Source organism: Podarcis gaigeae (genome assembly GCF_964106915.1).
Source record: "Podarcis gaigeae genome assembly, chromosome: 6".
In the NCBI taxonomy this organism is placed as follows: Eukaryota; Metazoa; Chordata; class Lepidosauria; order Squamata; family Lacertidae; genus Podarcis; species Podarcis gaigeae.
The window spans coordinates 91,409,167-91,428,903 of NC_139682.1; the positions used below are offsets into that span (position 1 = coordinate 91,409,167).

The window sequence follows — 19,737 nt, forward strand, 5'->3', positions numbered from 1 at the left end:
GGGGCCGCTGCAAACTCGGCATCTTTGGCTGGGGCTTCATTGGTCCTACATGGAGGAGAAGACAAGCTCACACAGAGAGGAAGTGGCAGAGACCAAGAAACTGGGCTGGTGGGCAGTGAGAACAAACACATTGCCTACAGCATTTACATAACGCTTCCAAAGCATTTCCAGATACACCAACTCACAAATCATTGCAAAAGCACTGCTTGCAGAACTTCTGCAAGATGTGCCAGGATCCTGTTTGGCAGGTGGTGTAAACACCTCCACAGGGGTAGTCGCGGTAGGCGGTGTACAAACCATATACCATATTTTTTGCTCTATAAGACTCACTTTTTCCCTCCTAAAAAGTAAGGGGAAATGTGTGTGCGTCTTATGGAGCGAATGCAGGCTGCGCAGCTATCCCAGAAGCCAGAACAGCAAGAGGGATTGCTGCTTTCACTGCGCAGCGGTCCCTCTTGCTGTTCTGGCTTGTGGGATTCAGAATATTTTTTTTCTTGTTTTCCTCCTCCAAAAAGTAGGTGCGTCTTGTGGTCTGGTGCGTCTTATAGAGCGAAAAATACGGTATTTAAAGGACACCTACACACCCAGAAAAGAATCCTGAGAGCCATATTCTGTTAAGGGATCTAGGAATTGGTGTAAATAACCTCTCCCAGGATTCTCGAGAGGGCTGTGATTTAAATGCAGGGTGTGTGTGTGTGTGTGTGTGTGTGTGTATATATATATATATATATATATATATATATATGCAGCCTTAGTTTGCGGCGGAGAAAAAAGTAACAACAAATGAGCAAAATTATTATGGCATGCTTCTTGTTCTTTTTCCTATTGGGGTGGGGTTGATGTGGTTTCCCGAAGGTTGCCCTGTAAGATCTGAACTGGGAATGTCATTGCTCACAGCCCCTAATCTATAAAGGTAAAGGTAAAAGTAAAGGGACCCCTGACCATTAGGTCCATTCGCGGATGACTCTGGGGTTCCGGTGCTCATCTCGCTTTATTGGCCGAGGGAGCCGGCGTACAGCTTCCGGGTCATGTGGCAGCATGACTAAGCTGCTTCTGGCGAACCAGAGCAGCGCAGGGAAACGCCGTTTACCTTCCCGCTGGAGCGGTACCTATTTATCTACTTCGTACTTTTGAACTGCTAGGTTGGCAGGAGCAGGGACCAAGCAACGGGAGCTCACCCCATCGCGGGGATTCGAACCGCTGACCTTCTGATCGGCAACTCCTAGACTCTGTGGTTTAACCCACAGTGCCACCCGCATCCCTCCCCTAAAATATAGCAGCTGCCAAAGAAAGTTGTGGGCTGGTTTAAAAATAGAGGAGGGGAGAGCGAGAAACTTTAGGCACATCTGCAGTCAGCTCACACCATTTGATTGCAAACTTAATTAAAACCAGAATAATTAACACCTCCTGATTTCAGAAATTGGAACAATCATTCCACACAGAAGCATATATCGAAAAACAGTCACCGCCCCCCCTTAAGTGCTTGGGTTGTTAATGCTGAATTTTAGTCTGTTAGAATAGAATACAACAAATCAAATTAAAAGTAACCTGAAAGTAAAAACCAGGACACCCCGAAGGTTGTTGAACATTTTTTAGAAAGGCCCCAAAAATTGTTGAGCTTTCTTTCGATTGACTTGCCTAAGATCCAGGACAAAGCGCCACATTTCTGAAATTTTCCCCGGACATCATTTCTGCCTTTGAAATCCCAATTATGTCTGGGAAAATCCAGATATATGGTAGTATATCTTACGTACTGCGAATGTGCAAAATGTCCCAGAAACAAAACTGGGAGGAGACCTCATCCACTTCTGAATCCTCTTCCATTACCTGTCTTCACTTGCCATTTTCAAGATCTCCAGGGTCCTAAAAATATATTGCTTCATAGTATATTGCTGGTGAATTGTGGGTGCTGCAAGCAACCAGCCAACTGACCAGGATCCAAATTCTAGGACCATCCTTTAAGGTCAGACCTGACTGAACTCTAGAATTCAGATTTGAGGGAAAGCTGCTAATATCAGTTTGTCAGCTCCAACTGCTCAGAAGCTTGCCAGGTGAGGCTCAGAGACTGAGGAGGCTTTTAGGACAATGGCTTCAGAAACCATTCTGGTTCCTTCAGCCCTTATTAAATAGTCTTAACAACTCACTACAGTGGTACCTCAGGTTACGTACGCTTCAGGTTACATACGCTTCAGGTTACAGACTCCGCTAACCCAGAAATAGTGCTTCAGGTTAAGAACTTTGCTTCAGGATGAGAACAGAAATTGTGCTCTGGCAGCGCGGCAGCAGCGGGAGGTCCCATTAGCTAAAGTGGTGCTTCAGGTTAAGAACAGTTTCAGGTTAAGAACGGACCTCCGGGACGAATTAAGTACTTAACCCGAGGTACCACTGTACATTCTTAATGAACTTTCCTCACTGACTGCCAGAGACTGGGGTTGATGCATGTGGAATTTCTGGCCTTGTGTACCAAAATAACTTGCCCGGCCTTGGGTAATTGGGCAAGGTAAAGGTAAAGGAACCCTGGATGGTTAAGTCCAGTCAAAGGTGACTATAGGGTTGTGGCACTCATCTCTTTCAGGCTGAGGGAGGCGGCATTTGTCCACATAAAGTTTTCTGGGTGATGTGGCCAGCAAGACTAAACCGGTTCTGGCGCAACGGGACACCGTGATGGAAGCCAGAGTGCACAGAAACGCCGTTTACTTTCCCGCCACAGTGGAATCTATTTATCTACTTGCACTGGTGTGCTTTCGAGCTGCTAGGTTGGCAGAAGCTGGGACAGAGCAACGGGAGCTCACTCGGGGATTCGAACCACCAACCTTATGATTGGCAAACCCAAGAGGCTCAGTGGTTTTAGGCCACAGCACCAGCCGTGTCCCATGCACGGTAACTGGGCACCTTGGCTTGATGGACGGGGGCATTTGCTGGCCCTGCTCAGGCAGCAACATGTCTTAGGGGCCAGCAATGGGTTTGCAGCATACATAATCGACAGGCGCAACAGCTGAGAAGGGAAAGAGGAGATGGGGGTGGCTGCGTATTTGAGTCTGTGTTCAGCAGCTTTGTTTGACGGCGCTGCTGCTTGTTGAGAAGAACAAATACACAGATCCATCTATCACACTTTCCATCCCTGCATCTCCGGGCAGCGAAAAAGTATTGCTTGCAACGTGTAGCATGGCCATTGCAATAATTAGGAATCTGAGAGGGCACTGTTTTCATGGCCAACTAAAAAGGTGTTTGTGTAACTTTGCTTAGAAAGAGGTGCCAAAAGGGGGGGGGGGGAAGGTGTCAAACCGCACAGAGCAGCATTATATTCTCTGAAAGTAATTCAACTAGCACACAAAGAAACAAGCCGAGAATTCAAAAGAGAAAAGACTCATACACAAAAGACAGATTTATAATAATATAAGCCTGCCAGCTTTAAGAAAAAATTCCACATGTGCTTCTGCATTGTAGAGAGAGAGAGATGTTTTTGTTGTACTTTATTTGTTATGGGACAATAAAAATATCTGATTTTTTAATATATATATAAAAATTGCAGATGAATTATCATGTTCTCTTCAGTCCTAGCACTTTCCCCCTGCCTCTTGTTTTCTGTGCCAGGTGGTTTGGCTCTGGCTTTCAGCCAACTTGACAGCTACTTCACGCCAAAACAGCAGTTTGCACACTCTATGGCCAAGCTAATACTGCTGTAATTCCTACATCATCTGAACGTGTAAAAATTCTCATTGCCCACCACCCAATGATGATCCAGCATGGCCCATTAATGACTTCTGGGTTTGTTTGTTTTTACAAACGTTATTTTAAACATCTTTTTCAATTCATTATATATCACTCCCCACGTGAGTGTTCTTGGTTTTCCCTTGCGCACCTTACCTTTTCAGCTCCTCGCCAACCACCGACTCCTTTTCGATCAAGCCCTCCTTTTCCTCCTCGTTCTTCTTCTGCTCCTGGTTCTGCTCTCCCTCTGCGGGGCTGACCGCTTCGGGGCCGGCCTCTTGGCTGGCTGACCTGTTCTCCTTGGCTTCCGTCCTCACCCTGCGATGTCGGCTACGCCTCTGGCTTTGCCTGAGCCGGGCCCTGTCCTCAAAGGTCACGCTCGCTCCGCCTTCCTGCTCGTTCAGATCACAGTTCCCGTGGAAGGATTTGTGGTGCCACGCGCTCTTCTGGTCTTCCTTGCTGCCTGGGCAGGGATTGGAACCTGGGATTTGCAAGGCCGGCCCTTCTTCGTTTGCCCGCTCTGACCTTTCCGTCCTCTCCTCCTCGTTCTTTTCGAGGCCGCTGTTCTCCAGCAGCCTTCTCCTCCGAAAAGCATTGGCATGAGGGTTGAGAAGAGAAGGGTCGTCCTTGTTTATGCCCTCCTGGCTGGACATCTGCATGTGGCGGCGCAGCTGGCTGGTCCGCTGTTCCCACACAGACATATGATGCCTCCTTCTCCTCTCCCTCCTGGGAAAGGAAAACAAAGGGGTTCAGTCCACCTGCACCCTGCCAGAAACACAAGAATACAAACCAATACATACAGCATGCACCTGCCACCATTCAGACATCACATACGGAGACTTGATTCTCTGCTCCCCTGAATTTCACAAATAGACAGCCCAGCCAATGGAATTTCTCAGCCCTTCGAAAATCACACCATCTGCAGGATCTGGAGAGAATCAGGCCCACGTGTATGAGATCCACAGATAACTAGAAACCGCCCCACCCCACATGTCCCAAGCGACAGGGAATGCACATAAAGAAACAGGACACAATCACCAAGACAAAGAAGCATCTTTTTTTAACAATCCCTGTGATGGGGTGAGCTCCCGTTGCTCAGTTCCTGCTCCTGCCAACCTAGCAGTTCAAAAGCATGCCAAAGTGCAAGTAGATAAATAGGTACCACTCCAGCGGGAAGGTAAATGGCGTTTCCGTGCACTGCTCTGGTTCGCCAGAAGCGGCTTAGTCCTGCTGGCCACATGACCCGAAAAAACTGTCTGCGGACAAACGCCGGCTCCCTCGGTCTGTAAAGCGAGATGAGTGCCACAACCCCAGAGTCGTCCGCGACCGGACTTAAAGGTCAGGGATCCCTTTACCTGCCCCCGCCCCCATCATATAGCCTAAGTACATGGCATCAGTCTGCTTGTACGTTAATTTTAAATAAATCTGCAGTTCAGTTGAGCAAGGAAACATGTGCAAACAGCCATGTTCGTTTGTGTGCTGTTGCGTGAAAGAACAGGGGCCAGACCGAGCCGGCCCATCTAGAAGGCAAATGGGACATTTCCATTACGGCTCTGCAGGGGGTGAGGATCAGCCAGCAGGGGAAGGAAGGGCAGTGGGACCCATGCTCTGGGTGCAGGCAGGGACAGCGAAAGGGGAGGCATGCAGTGCCAAGCCTCAGTTAAACCACTATGTCTAGATCAGGCTTCTTCAACCTCGGTCCTCCAGATGTTTTGAGACTACAATTCCCAGCATCCCTGACCACTGGTCCTGCTAGCTAGGGATCATGGGAGTTGATCCAAAAACATCTGGAAGGCCGAGGTTGAGGAAGCCTGGTCTAGCTGCTCAGCACCGGGACTTGGGAGCAAAGTCCACCCCAGACCAGTTAGAGACCCAAAGTCTTATCTTGAGAGCTGAGCAGTGCCTCTCATCTCTTGTTACCACCCCCACCTACTAAGGCTCCCATTCAAACTGATTCTCCATGGCACAAAGGGCAACTTACTTGTGAGTAAATGCACAGAGAATCAAACTGCCCAATATTCCCAGATTCTGGCTTTGAGTTTCTGGGGGCTTGAGCGTTTTTAGTGAAGGTGTGCCATCACTCACAAAGCTAAACTCTCTGCGTAGAATTGTGGAGTTGGAAAGGAGAACGAGAGCCATCTAGCCCTTGGAAGGCAAGAAACTTTTGCCCAACGTGGGGCTTGAACCCATGATCCTAAAATTGAGAGCTTCATTCTGTACTGACTGACCTATCCATCATTTCTGGCATGTAATGTTCATCTAGTCTCATGGCCGTTTCTCTTGATAGGGTATTCCAAAGGGACTTAAAGCTCCAGTGAGATTTCTGTCACGAGAATGCCTGTCTGCAGAGTGTTTTGTTGGGTTTATAAAATATTGTAAAAACTGCAGACTGGAACACTGTGAACAGACAGACGTACCAACGCAGGCATACATACACACACAAAACACACACACATACTGCTTGACACATGTCAGCAAGCACCCACACCCACAGAGTACAACTTAATTTTGCCTACACAAATATACATAGAGAAATGTGTGTGTGTTTGTGTAGAAATGTACACACATACGCACACCCTGATAGTGATGTTAAGATGCTTCCTAGGTACACATCGCACCACCACCCAGAGGCACACAATGCGAACGAACACACACACACACTTGTACAAATATAACACGCACAAATTATAGGCCCACACTAATTCACAGGGGGTTGGTTCGCACCTACATACATATTCACACGACACAAACACAAGCTAACACACACACACACACAAACCTCACAAAGCAAGTCTTTCACGTACACACACAAAACCTCTCACAACAAGCAGTCACATGCACACATACAGGTTGCTGGTGCGCGGTTCCCACATCGACATGTGGTGTCTCCTCCTCCTGTCTCTTCTGGGGAAGAAAAACGCATGGGTTCAGTCTATGACATTGTCACGCAGTCTCCGCACTCCCAGGGCGTACAACTCCACAGATGCTCAAACAGAGAGCCAGGGGGTGCTCTAACACTTGTGCACAGATGTCATTCATAATCCACGCCTCACTCAAGTACAGGACATTAAATATGAACACAGGAGAGCAGAGGGTATCCTCTTCTGCACAGCTAGGAAATGGCCAGTATACAAAATACAGTGGTGCATCGCAAGACGAAATTAATCTGTTCCGCAAGTCTCTTCGTCTTGCGGTTTTTTCATCTTGCAAAGCACGGCTATTAGCGGCTTAGCGGCTTAGTGGCTATTAGCGGCTTAGCGGCTTAGTGGCTATTAGCGGCTTAGCGGCTTTAAAAAAAAAGGAAACAAACTCGCAAGAACTCACAAGACGTTTCGTCTTGCGAAGCAAGCCCATAGGGAAATTCGTCTTGCGAAGCACCTCAAAAAACGGAAAACTCTTTCGTCTAGCGAGTTTTTCGTCTTGCGAGGCATTCGTCTTGCGGGGCACCACTGTATCAGCTACTTGAAAACAATTGCTCTACACTTGCTTATATGCACAGAGAGCTGTGTGTGCCGAGGGTCAAAGCTCAGAGGGAGGGTGTATGCCTCTGCCCACCTGAAACCTGAGGTGATCCCCAGCATTTCAAGATAAGGACGGCCAGTAGCAATGCTGGTAAAGAGATCTGGGCGGTGAGAAAACAAAAGGTGTTTATTGCTAGCAAGAATGGCTCAGTGGGATCACTCTCCAAAAGCTGAGCAAGTCTAAAAGGGTGGGGCCTGCTTAATATACATAGCTGTTATCTGTTAAAGCAGTACATATGCATAAATTTCCTCCAATCTAAAGTGACAACATAATACGAATTATACCATGTATGGTCTTTCCTTCATTACCTATTCATTTCCGCAGGGCCTGTAAGACAGAGTTGTTCCACCTGGCCTTTGGCTTTGAGTCAATTTGATTCCCTCCCCCTCTTTCTTTTTTCCTTTCTCCTCCTGTGATGAGGCTGCATTTTAATGTTTTAATGTTTCAATGTTTTAATGTTGTATTTTAATCTTGTTTTTAAGTTGTAATATGATTATGATTATGATTATGATTATGATTATGATTATCATTATCATTATCATTATCATTATTATCATCATCATTATTATTAATTTATACCCCGCCCATCTGGCTGGGCTTCTCCAGCCACTCTGGGCGGCTTCCAAAAAATATTAAAATAATGTGATACATCAAACATTTAAAGCTTCCCTAAACAGGCCTGCCTTCAGATGTCTTCTAAAAGTCTGGTAGTTGTTGTTCTCTTTGACATCTGGTGGGAGGGCGTTCCACAGGGCGGGCGCCACTGCCGAGAAGGCCCTCTGCCTGGTTCCCTGTAACTTGGCTTCTCGCAGTGAGGGAACCGCCAGAATGCCCTCGGCACTGGACCTCAGTGTCTGGGCTAAACGATGGGGGTGGAGACGCTCCTTCAGGTATACTGAACCGAGGCCATTTGGGGCTTTAAAGGTCAGCACCAACACTTTGAATTGTGCTCGGAAACATAAAGGTAAAGGTAAAGGTACCCCTGCCCGTACAGGCCAGTCTTGCCAGACTCTGGGGTTGTGCGCCCATCTCACTCAAGAGGCCAGGGGCCAGCGCTGTCCGAAGACACTTCCGGGTCACGTGGCCAGCGTGACAAAGCTGCATCTGGCGAGCCAGAGCCGCACACGGAAACACCGTTTACCTTCCCGCTGGTAAGCGGTCCCTATTTATCTACTTGCACCCGGAGGTGCTTTCGAACTGCTAGGTTGGCAGGCGCTGGGACCGAGCAGCGGGAGCGCACCCCGCCGCAGGGATTCGAACCGCCGACCTTTCGATCGGCAAGTCCTAGGCGCTGAGGCTTTAACCCACAGCGCCACCTGCGTCCCATACTGGGGGCCAATGAAGATATTTCAGGACCAGTGTTATATGGTCACGGCAGCTGCTCCCAGTCACCAGTCTAGCTGCTGCATTCTGGATTAATTGCAGTTTCCAAGTCACCTTCAAAGGTAGCCCCAGGTAGAGTGCATTGCAGTAGTCCAAGTTCATGTTTTGGATGAGCAGTGTGCTCTTAGAGCACGTTCCAGAATACTCTACAGTGCACTGGAACTTTGTGATAGACGTACAGGGGTTCTCTGGCAGACAATTTGAACTGAAAAGATATGTGAAATGGAAATAGGCCCGGTTTTGAAGTTATGGGAGTAATGTGGTTGGCTACTTGGCTGCGGCTCCAACCTACCCATTCTGGAAATGTAAGAATACAGAAGACATGGAAGGAGTGCAGCCACTGGAGAATAATCAAGCCCCTACCAACACCTTTGATAGCATGAATAGTGGAGAACCATAGAATGAAGACATCAAAAGCAGAAACCACAACGTTTCTGAAAATTTGAGAATCCAGGCCTCCAACATGCAAATAAAAATGCACAGAGGGTGAATTAGCAGGATTCACTAAAGAACTGACCCACCTGGGAACACTCCCTTGCACCAGAGATGGAGGCTTGTGGGCACCCAAGACTATCACCATGCGCCAAATCCTTGTGGCCAGCACTCCCCATATCCAGGCCCACACACACCAAGATGCAGACATTCCGATCCTTTCATATATCAGCATCCAATGTGTCGTACTTTTCAGCATGCAAGCACCCTTACTCTAGCATAGCTGTGGAACATTTGATTGGGATGTTTGTTACTTCTGGGACTTCTGCTGCTGCAGCCAAGAATTGACCAGCTTTCCTTCACTGCCATTGTTCAGAGCTTCTCATAAGACAAGGGAGCTTTTGCGTATCCCAACCCCCACTTGAAGTTTTGGCTCTCCACCCAGTTCCCAAGAGCTAGAACATGGGTAGGCAAACTAAGGCCCAGGGGCCGGATCCGGCCCAATCGTCTTCTAAATCCGGCCTGCGGACGGTTCGGGAATCAGCGTGTTTTTACATGAGTAGAATGTGTCCTTTTATTTAAAATGCATCTCTGGGTTATTTGTGGGACATAGGAATTCGTTCATTATTTTTTTTCAAAATATAGTCCAGCCCACCACAAGGTCTGAGGGGACAGTGGACTGGCCCCCTGCTGAAAAAGGTTGCTGACCCCTGACCCCTGACCTAGAACTTGGTCTCTAAGTCCCTCTTTTTTACCCTTCTCTCGACATGTTTGCTTGTCAAATCTACTAGATCATATAGGATTCCTTTAAATGGGATCACACCTTTCCCGAGGGTACATTGAATTGTTCCATCCCAATGGCTTTCCATTTGGCAGCAGCCACCATGTGCAGGCTTTAGCCAGAGAGCAGGCCTAAATACTTTGTCCAGAGATGAAGGAAAGTATTTGTTTCTGCACATCTTTCTGCACAAACCGCTCCAAGCTGAAATCTTCCTAGGATGTTCAGTTCACAGTTAGTTCACATAAACATGGCACTCTGACCTGTTCTTAATGCATAGTTGATCACATCTATGGAACGTGACTGATATGTCCTTTTAAGTCTTACATTATCAATCATTAAGTAATTTTTTTAGGTCTTGTTCTATTAATCACCAGTTATAATTTAATTAGGAGGTTTTCATGCCTGTCTAGTTTTGTGCTCCCTTTCTCAGCCTTTAATCTATCAGTGATTAATACCTATATGTAACCTTTGCTTTGTACTCAGCAACAAGCACATATGTGGCAATGCTGTAATATTCAATAAAAGGGACTCCCCAAGACATGCTCGAGAGATGCCTCCCAGATGACACCACTACTCGTCTGTCGTTTATTTCAACCCAACACAGAGAGACCCCGAGCCCATTCATATGTTATTGGGGTGGGAGAGTTGCCCCCACACAGCTTCTCCCTTCTGGCTCCCCCTCCCCCGCCTGTGAGAATGTCCTCATTTCACTCTTGTAAGCCAGATTGTATTGCATATCTAGCCTCAGTGGCCCTGGTGGGAAAGGGATGCTACTCTGCAAAGTAGCACGTGATGCAGTCTACTTATGGGATGCAAATATTTTTACATCAGCTGTGAGCTGGGGAAGCCAAAAACAAGGTTCCAGGTCTGCAGCATCAAATATGTCCTGCTGCTAACCTGCTGCCTCTAATGCTTCATGCCTCTAGGGCACAGGGGAAATGCTGGAATTAAGAGTATCTTTGGGAAGAAGCGTGAGGGTTGAGAAGATGTAATTAGCTAGACCTGTGGTGGAGTAGATCACTCCACCATAGCTGTCAACTTTCAGATTTGAAAATAAGGGATCAACAGCCTCCAAAATAAGGGATCAGTAGCCTCACCTGTCCCGGGGACAGTCTACGGGATATCTAACAATCCGGGATAGCAGCGGGAAATGGCGCTGGAATAAGGGAATTTCCCGCAAAAAAAAGGGAAGGTTGACAGCTATGCACTTCACCTTTGAAGCAGTAATAAAAATGCTGCAAAGCGAATTTGAAAAATATTTAGTGGTGCTGCTTCACTGAAGTCCTTCTAGTTCAGGGGTCAGCAAACGTTTTCAGCAGGGGGCCGGTCCACTGTCTCTCAGAGCTTGTGGGGGGCAGGACTATATTTTTTTTTGGGGGGAAATGAATGAGTTCCTATGCCCCACAAATAACCCAGAGATGCATTTTAAATAAAAGGACACATTTTACTTATGTAAAAACACCAGGCAGGCCCCACAAATCACCCAGAGATTCCTGATTCCTGGACCATCCACGGACCGGATTGAGAAGGGGATTGGGCCGGATCCGGCCCCCGGGCCTTAGGTTGCCTACCCCTGTTCTAGGTGGAAATGATTAGGATCAATTTCCTTAATGATGGAGCAAATCTCTCCCCCCCTTTTTTAAAGATGCTGGTGTTGGAATGGAGAAAACCTTCCTAACAACTTGATGAACTAAGAACGTTTTCGTTTTCACACTGCTTTTAACAATCTAAACTCTTCCAGCCCTATGAATCAGTGATGCTAAGTGTGCTACTTTCCTGCATCCCTCCCCTCCTAGCTTTGCACAAATGCTTGCAAGTTTGACACTGCTGAGGTGTCTGCAAAGTGCTAAGAATATGCAATAACCTTTTGGGAAAATGTTGCTCTTCTGATCAAACCTCATTGAGTTTCCACAAGGTTTCTCAAGTGCATCACCTGAAGAGGAACCTCCAAATCAACTCCATATTTTCCTTTCTAGTGGTAGCCTAAGGATGCGCAGAAGCCACATGAAAAATGCAGAAACCTCAACTAAACAATATTTTGGCTTTCCTTGAAACCTCTCAGATTTTTCACCTGAGCGGCAACCACCAAATTTGCTTTAGGCTCTACAGAGGGATTTCTCTTTCTTTCGAATGTGAATGCAATCGGCATGACCATAACAAGTTTTTAGGGGGTGAGGAGAGGGTGCCACTCACTCTATAGCAGGCATGTTGGGAGCGGACATTGGACTGACTTCCTTGGCTTTCTGCAAGGCGTGCTTCTGATTAAAAGCCTCTTCTTCCTCCTGCTCATCCTAAATAAATAAAAAAACAACAACAACAAACCTATGGTTACATGAAACATACTCAATAAACACACAAAACATAACCAGCTGTACTTTTGAATAAATAAGGTATACTATTCATTGCATTAAATTGTAGATTTCAAGGGAAGTCTTATAAAGTTCAACGGAAAAAGCAGAAGACCCAGCGGATCAGTTCATTGCGTGGACAGGCGGAGTCCCCAGATCCCGCGCGGTCCCCCTGTCATGTGGAATAACGACAACGTGCTATGGGATTAAATTGGCCACAACTTTATTAAATTTCAAATGTGGGTAGACCTTGGCTCAGGCATTGGGCGTTCTCCCTCCCCAGTCCCCAGCCGGGGACCTAGGGATCTTCAGGGTTATCCAGTGTGTGGGGGGGGGGATGGGCTGGCTCTGGAGATAGCCGCCCCCGTTACGCCGCCGCAGGGTAGAGCAATGACGACCTTTCGGCATATGGTCAAAGCCTCCCTTCAGAAACCCCTTTAATGGGGAACCCTGGTATCGCCGCCGCAAAGAGGAAGATGGACTAAAGGATTCCGCCCAAGGCCTGATACCGCCAAAGTTGTGACGTTTTGCTACGGGAAAGGCGAAACCTGCCAATGCAGGGAAATTCCTTTCCGGCTCTTTAACAGCGACCTTTACGTAGCAGCGCCCACATACCTGTGAAGAAAAGTTAACCTGCAAAACCTGCGAAGAAAAATTAACCTGCAAAAGAAGACATTAACTGAGGGTGGGTAGGGTGGGAGAAGCTCTGGAGCCAAGTGAGGATTACCAATTAAGATCCACCCTCTATTGTGTGGGCAGGTAATCCCTCCCCTTACCTGGCCTGGTTTCCCTGGCAACGCTTCCCCTGGGGGGGATTGGACAACTGACTGAGGTAGGCGGAGACCTCCAGGTATCCCACCTGAGGGAAGGCAAAGCCAAGCCTATGCTGTTGGAGCCGCTCCAGATCTAGGGGCTGCACGCATCCACACAAAGGGCGCCCCCCGTTTTAAGCGGGGAGCGGTCATTCATTCTATAGTCAGTTCATATTACATATGAGCCTGGACTACTGATGAAGCCTAGGATGGCGAAACAAGGCTAATATTCCGGAAATCCTTGTCTTAGACTCTGTGAAAGGATTCTGTGGAACTGTAACAACTCTTCACATGGATTATTGGACCCTATGAACAGACAGGTGGAATAGACACTTATACATGTATGGACCTTATGCATGAACTGACTATAGAATGAACTGATCCACTGGGTCTTCTGCTATTTTCGTTGAACTTTATAAGACTTCCGTTGAAATCTACAATTCGATACAATGAATAGTATACCTTATTTATCCCAAATAAAAGACAAAGGAGCTGGTTAAAAGGGAACATAGCAGAATTTACTATTTTCTCACATGTTATGAGCTTTGTTATAAGAGCAGCTGCCAGGCTGCAACACAGAGGTCTACATGGTCACTTTAAATTCACAGATGTAACAGGCTTTTCCCATCTATCACACCACCACTGCTCTCCAAGTGCTCTGTTAAACAGCTTAAGTACTGTTTGCTAGAGCAGGCAGGAAAATGGAGCAGACAGCAGAGCCCAGGAAAGCTATGGGTGCCTTGTTCCTCGGTGCATCCTGGAATTCAAAGGGACACTGTGCATTTCCAGTTTGCAACCCAGGAACCCCTAGTTATAAGACTGAAAATCACATCCAACTTTCACGAACAGAATTATCAGAGAGGTAACCACAGAGCAAGATGAGACCTGTGGAACCAGAGTTCTAGTTACAGGTAGGTAGCCATGTTGGTCTGCCATAGTCAAAACAAACAAACAAACAAATTCCTTCCAGTAGCACCTTAGATACCAACTAAGTTTGTTATCGGTATGAGCTTTCGTGAAGTGTGCATGCAGATGAAAGCTCATACCAATAACAAACTTAGTTGGTCTCTAAGGTGCTTGCTGCTGTTGTTGTTTAGTCATTTAGTCGTGTCCAACTCTTCGTGACCCCATGGACCAGAGCACGCCAGGCACTCCTGTCTTCCACTGCCTCCCGCAGTTTGGTCAAACTCATTCTGGTAGCTTCGAAAACACTGTCCAGCCATCTCATCCTCTGCCGTCCCCTTCTCCTTGTGCCCTCAATCTTTCCCAACATCAGGGTCTTTTCCAGGGAGTCTTCTCTTCTCATGAGGTGGCCAAAGTATTGGAGCCTCAGCTTCAGGATCTGTCCTTCCAGTGAGCACTAAGGGCTGATTTCCTTCAGAATGGAGAGGTTTGATCTTCTTGCAGTCCATGGGACTCTCAAGAGTCTCCTCCAGCACCATAATTCAAAAGCATCAATTCTTCGGCGATCAGCCTTCTTTATGGTCCAGGTTTCACTTCCATACATCACTACTGGGAAAACCATAGCTTTTACTATACGGACCTTTGTCGGCAAGGTGATGTCTCTGCTTTTTAAGATGCTGTCTAGGTTTGTCATTGCTTTTCTCCCAAGAAGCAGGCGTCTTTTAATTTCATGACTGCAGTCACCATCTGCAGTGATCATGGAGTCCAAGAAAGTAAAATCTCTCACTGCCTCCAGGTGCTACTGGAAGGATTTTTTTATTATTATTCTGTGGAACCACTTATGACTCCAATTTCGAGCTGAAACCAGTTGTTTTTGGAATCAAATTCTTGAAGTTAAAGCTTTTAAAAATCTTGACAACACAGCATCACATGAAGGTGACTACACTGGAACTGACTTCTAAGTCCCAAGACCTCAGTCCCAAGCATGAATACTTGGAAGTAAGTCACATTCATGGAGGCAGCTGCCAATTCAAATTGCCTCCCATTACATATCAGGCAGATGTGGTCTTAATCGTCTTCTTCAACAAGCCTTTTAAGTGGAGTTTGCTTCTTTTAAATCCCAGGTTGCGCCAGCATTTAATCTGAACTGTTCTATATCTGAAATTGTTTTATGTTTCAGTTACAGATAGGTAGCCGTGTTGGTCTGCCATAGTCAAAACAAAAAAAAAAAAATCCTTCCAGTAGCACCTTAAAGACCAACTAAGTTAGTTCTTGGTATGAGCTTTCGTGTGCATGTACACTTCTTCAGAAACCTGTATCTGAAGAAGTGTGCATGCACACGAAAGCTCATACCAAGAACTAACTTAGTTGGTCTTTAAGGTGCTACTGGAAGGAATTTTTATTGTTTTATGTGTTATTGTTAAATCAAAGCAATTCACAAATGGAACTCAATAAACAAATGGACATTTCACTGTCATCTCTGTTTACAGGCTTTGGAGATTCCTGCGGTTGTTTTTGAAGCTAGAAACTGATCATGAGCCAGCTTTTCTTTTGCAAAGAACAAGAAGTTGAAGTTGTGTTTGTGTGTGTGTGTCACCCAACTGGCAGCAGGCTCAGGACACTTCACACTCTTCCTAATTGATTTATGGAATTTGCTGTACAAGATACGGTGATGACCACTAGAGGATTAGAGGGAGTTAAAAGCAGATTAGACAAATGGAGAATAAGCCTCTCAACTGGATTTTTGCAATGATAGACATACAATATTTCCCTGTTTGTGGCCTGAAAGTTCCTTATCACTAGATAATTGCATGTGTGGGTGGGTATAACAGCAGGAAGGAGCTGTTGCCTTCATGCTCCATTCTGGGCTTCCCAGTAATAACTGGATGGGCATTGTTGGAAACCAGTGGCTGAGCTAGATGGATCTTTGGTCTGTCCCAGCAGGGCCGTTCTTAAGCTCTGAAAAGCATTTTCAGCACAATGATGGCAGTTCTGCATTCAGGATGCTCATTATCTGTGTTATCCAACAAAGTCCGTATATTCCATGTTCCAAATTTCAATTGTCTTTTACAACCACTGGGTGGTGACCCCACTGGGCATGGTAATCCAGTCAGGGGGGAACGGGAGGCAGACTCTGTTTAGGGCACCTTTTCTAGTCCCTCTTGCTTTTCGGGGTGAGCAGAGTGGACCCTAAATAGGACTGCTCACTCATGGATACACATATAGCAAACATTATCTGAACAGGGAGCTTCTTGTAAGTTGCGTTACTCCCTGGGAACAGGGTGGGCCCTGTCCTTTGGCCTGGAAAGGAGGTTGCATTTACTTTCACCTCTGAAGTTATTATTATCGTTTATCACACTTACACCCCACTCTTCCTCCAAACACCTCTGAGTGCCACAGTCTCAGGGTCTCTGACCCCTCAGAGCTAAGGGCAGCTGCTTCTAGCTTCCATCACCAGAGGGAGACCTTCTACTCTGTCTTCCCATCTGACCAGAGGAGCCCTGCTCATCACTGGGTGGGGAGATAACCTAGCCAACCAGCATTGCCTCCTTTCCTTGACTTCACTAGAGGAGCTGAGGTCCTACCAAACCTTACCAAATCTGCCCTGCTTTGCCTCAGCAGTGCTTGTTTCTGTAGGTCAGCTAGAACTGAGTCACACACCTCAAGATGATTCTCGGAGCAATGCAGCTGGTATATTTACAGCTTACTTCTGAATTAGGCAAGTTACTGCCACCATTCTGCTTCCACTTCCTTCTAGGTGTCATTTTTATTAATTATGTGGGCACAAAATACTGTGGGGGGCCCTCTCTCTCTCCTGCTGGGGAGATGTGTATTTGTCTGCTTCAGAGTTAAATTAGACAACACCATCGATTACTACGCTCTATTACACCCACATTAGCCATGTCAGAGATACATTTGCACTGGAGAGTCTTGCTTGGAGTCCAGGAAGTACAAGTTGATGAATCTGTGCTGGAAATGGGAGATATGGAACAGGATCATTCCATTCCCACTCTGAGAGCGGGAACCGGCCCGGTTGCTTAGCTAGCTCACTGTAACCCGTGTGGTTTCCTGGAACACCGTCACACACCAATTCCCAGTGAAGCCTTCCTTGGCATGGCCCCAACTCATAATTGTTAGTTAATGATAACTGTTCCACTGTCAGATACCAGAGGATTTGGAGGAAAACAAATAACATTTGGGGCACGGTGCTTTCAGAGCACTGACTGTAATAAACCCTGACCTTTGTAATAAACGGAATGATCGTTGCCATCAAACAGGTAATCTGAGGGCCAAAGTAGATGCAATGCCATACATGCAATTAGCAATTGTGTGAAAGGCTTTTAAAAAAGAAGTGTGGAAAAATCCAGATCAGAAGAAGAAGAAGAGTTTGGATTTGATATCCCGCTTTATCACTACCCTAAGGAGTCTCAAAGCAGCCAACAATCTCCTTTCCCTCCTTCCCCACAACAAACACTCTGTGAGATGAGTGAGACTGAGAGATTTCAGAGAAGTGTGACTGGCCCAAGGTCACCCAGCAGCTGCATGTGGAGGAGCAGGGAAGCGAACCTGGTTCACCAGATTATGAGTCTACTGCTCTTAACCACTACACCACCCTGGCTCCAGACTTTGGTGAGGTCCTCAGGACCACAGTAGCCTCCCATCCTCCACACTAGTTAGGATTGCCATCTGGCTTGGGGCCCCACCCCAGCAATTTACTTTTAAGAAGCCATTTGCAGAAATGGTCATTTCATGAATGGTGTTGTGCCCGGTTTGGCCCTGAAAGGAAACGATCCCTTGGCAAATTCTCCTGCACAAGCCCCACAAGCCCTCCTGTCTCAGGGAAAGGTTGAGAGATCAAAAACAAAACTCAACCAGGCATGTCAGTTGCTTTTGCTGTGGTTGCAGAAAGAATTGGCCAGTCACATCTCACAGAAATTTAATCAGTGAGGGAAAATAATAGGTACTGGGAATTCAAGGCAGTGAGAAAAAACTAGGAACAGGGCCTCCTTTGTGGGGGCACCTCTCCCTTGGAACTTTAGGGATGCTTTTAACTGCTTGTTTGCCCTATGTTGTTTACATGGATCTTTGCTGCTTTATTTTCTTTTAAATCTTTATTTTCTTTTTTAATTGGGTTGTTTTCCGTGGTAATCTATTATCATTTTTAATACTCGCTGCCAGTCAATATAGGTAACGCTGGCCTAGATGGACCAATGGTCTGTATTTTTAAAAACAATCTCACATATTCCAGAGTGAGGACTTGCCACTCAGTATCTTCTGTGGTTTTGCTCTGGTGAGCAGGGGCTCAAATCGTGTCCCATCAAAATTATATCCGCCTCACTAAGAACATATTACAGTCTGGATGGAGCTAAAGTGGCTTTTCCCAAAGAAGTCTAGATTTACCTTTGTCAGCTCCTGCGCATTAGCTAGGTTATCCACAGCAATGGCCAAGAAAACATTAAGCAGGGTATCTAAAAGAGTTGAGGGTGAATGAAGCATCCGATTAGACCAGATGGATAGACATCATGCAGACATTCCTGCCTTGTAGAAGAGGATAATGCCCCCCCCCCATATTAGGGACCTATACTGCACCAGGACAGGTTGAAAGATGGACTCTCACATGATCATAGGGGAGTTTTCTGTGTCTTCACTATACCAATCTAGAAAGTTAGCAAAATGATGTGGTTATATCCCATGTGATCTTCCTTTTATATCTTTCCTTCAAATATCGTCAGTTTGGCATGGGATCCTGCCAACCACAGAAAAATGATAACAGCCTCACCTATGCAAGGGCTATGATTTCAAACACAGGACCACTTCTACTAGTGTCTCTTGGTGCCTAGACTCAGGACTATGGCAAAGTTAAGGGGATGGGCTGCTTATGACTAAAAGGACAGTCATTTGGGCCAAACAGCAAGTCAAGATAAAATTCAAACTAGACAAGATGCCAGGAGATGCATTATCAGTCGCCACAGAGCTTTTAAAAACTGAAATTCAACTTCTGGATCAAGGGAGATGGAGGAGGGTGGGGAATACATAACCCTCCCCCTCCAAGTATTCTTATTTTTTAAATTAGGCCTCTCCTGCTACTTTTACAAAGGAAATTTTTTTCTCCTAGTGGGAGATTAAAAAAATGGATTAGAAAAATTGCCTGGGGAGAAATTGCAACTCTTCCTCCCATCCCCTCCTGTTTTGCAGCCGACCATGGCAACACTTTGGTACAAACAAACCATGGTGTAGAACATGGCTGGGCAATCTAAGGCCTGGGGGCTGGATCCGGCCCAATCGCCTTCTCGATCCAGCCTGCAGACGGTCCAGGAATCAGCATGTTTTTACATGAGTAGAATGTGTCCTTTTATTTAAAATGCATCTCTGGGTTATTCGTGGGGCATAAGAATTCATTCATTATTTTTTTTCAAAATATAGTCCGGCCCCCCACAAGGTCTGAGGGACAGTGGACCGGCCCCCTTCTGAAAAAGGTTTCTGACCCCTGGTGTAGAGATTGGTAATGCAGTTCCTCTTTGACCCTAAAAATCCAAGAAAATGCAGCAACATTGACAGAAGTGTTCTCAGGCTACTTCTCTCCATGGTGCTGAAATTTACAAAATATCACATCAGAACCACCATCATGGCAGAGCAATAGGAAGGATACAGTTTCCAAAAAGTGTGAGGATGATGAAGTAGATGGACGACCACATTCCTGAGCTGACGCCACCTTGGGAGCGAATTCCATTGTACATCACTTCATTCCAGTCTTCCCCTGTCAAAATCTAAACAAACAAGCAGCTCTTATAACAGCGTCCTTATTTTACACTTCAGAAGAGGATGTTTCAGTTACGGAGAGCCT

At 46.3% G+C, this 19,737-nt stretch overlaps 1 protein-coding gene across 1 annotated transcript in view; it reads right to left on the bottom strand.

Moving 5' to 3' along the window:
- The window catches only part of CACNA1E (calcium voltage-gated channel subunit alpha1 E), a 360,381-nt gene that overhangs the window by 109,900 nt on the left and 230,744 nt on the right, over positions 1 to 19,737 (bottom strand). Inside the window, exons 17-22 of the mRNA XM_083745793.1 lie at positions 19,543 to 19,660; positions 18,294 to 18,361; positions 12,023 to 12,120; positions 6,559 to 6,615; positions 3,868 to 4,437; positions 6 to 45 (exon numbers count right to left, since the gene is read on the bottom strand). Coding sequence (XP_083601919.1) covers positions 6 to 45; positions 3,868 to 4,437; positions 6,559 to 6,615; positions 12,023 to 12,120; positions 18,294 to 18,361; positions 19,543 to 19,660 — 951 coding nt within the window. The remainder of the gene's footprint in view (positions 1 to 5; positions 46 to 3,867; positions 4,438 to 6,558; positions 6,616 to 12,022; positions 12,121 to 18,293; positions 18,362 to 19,542; positions 19,661 to 19,737) is intronic.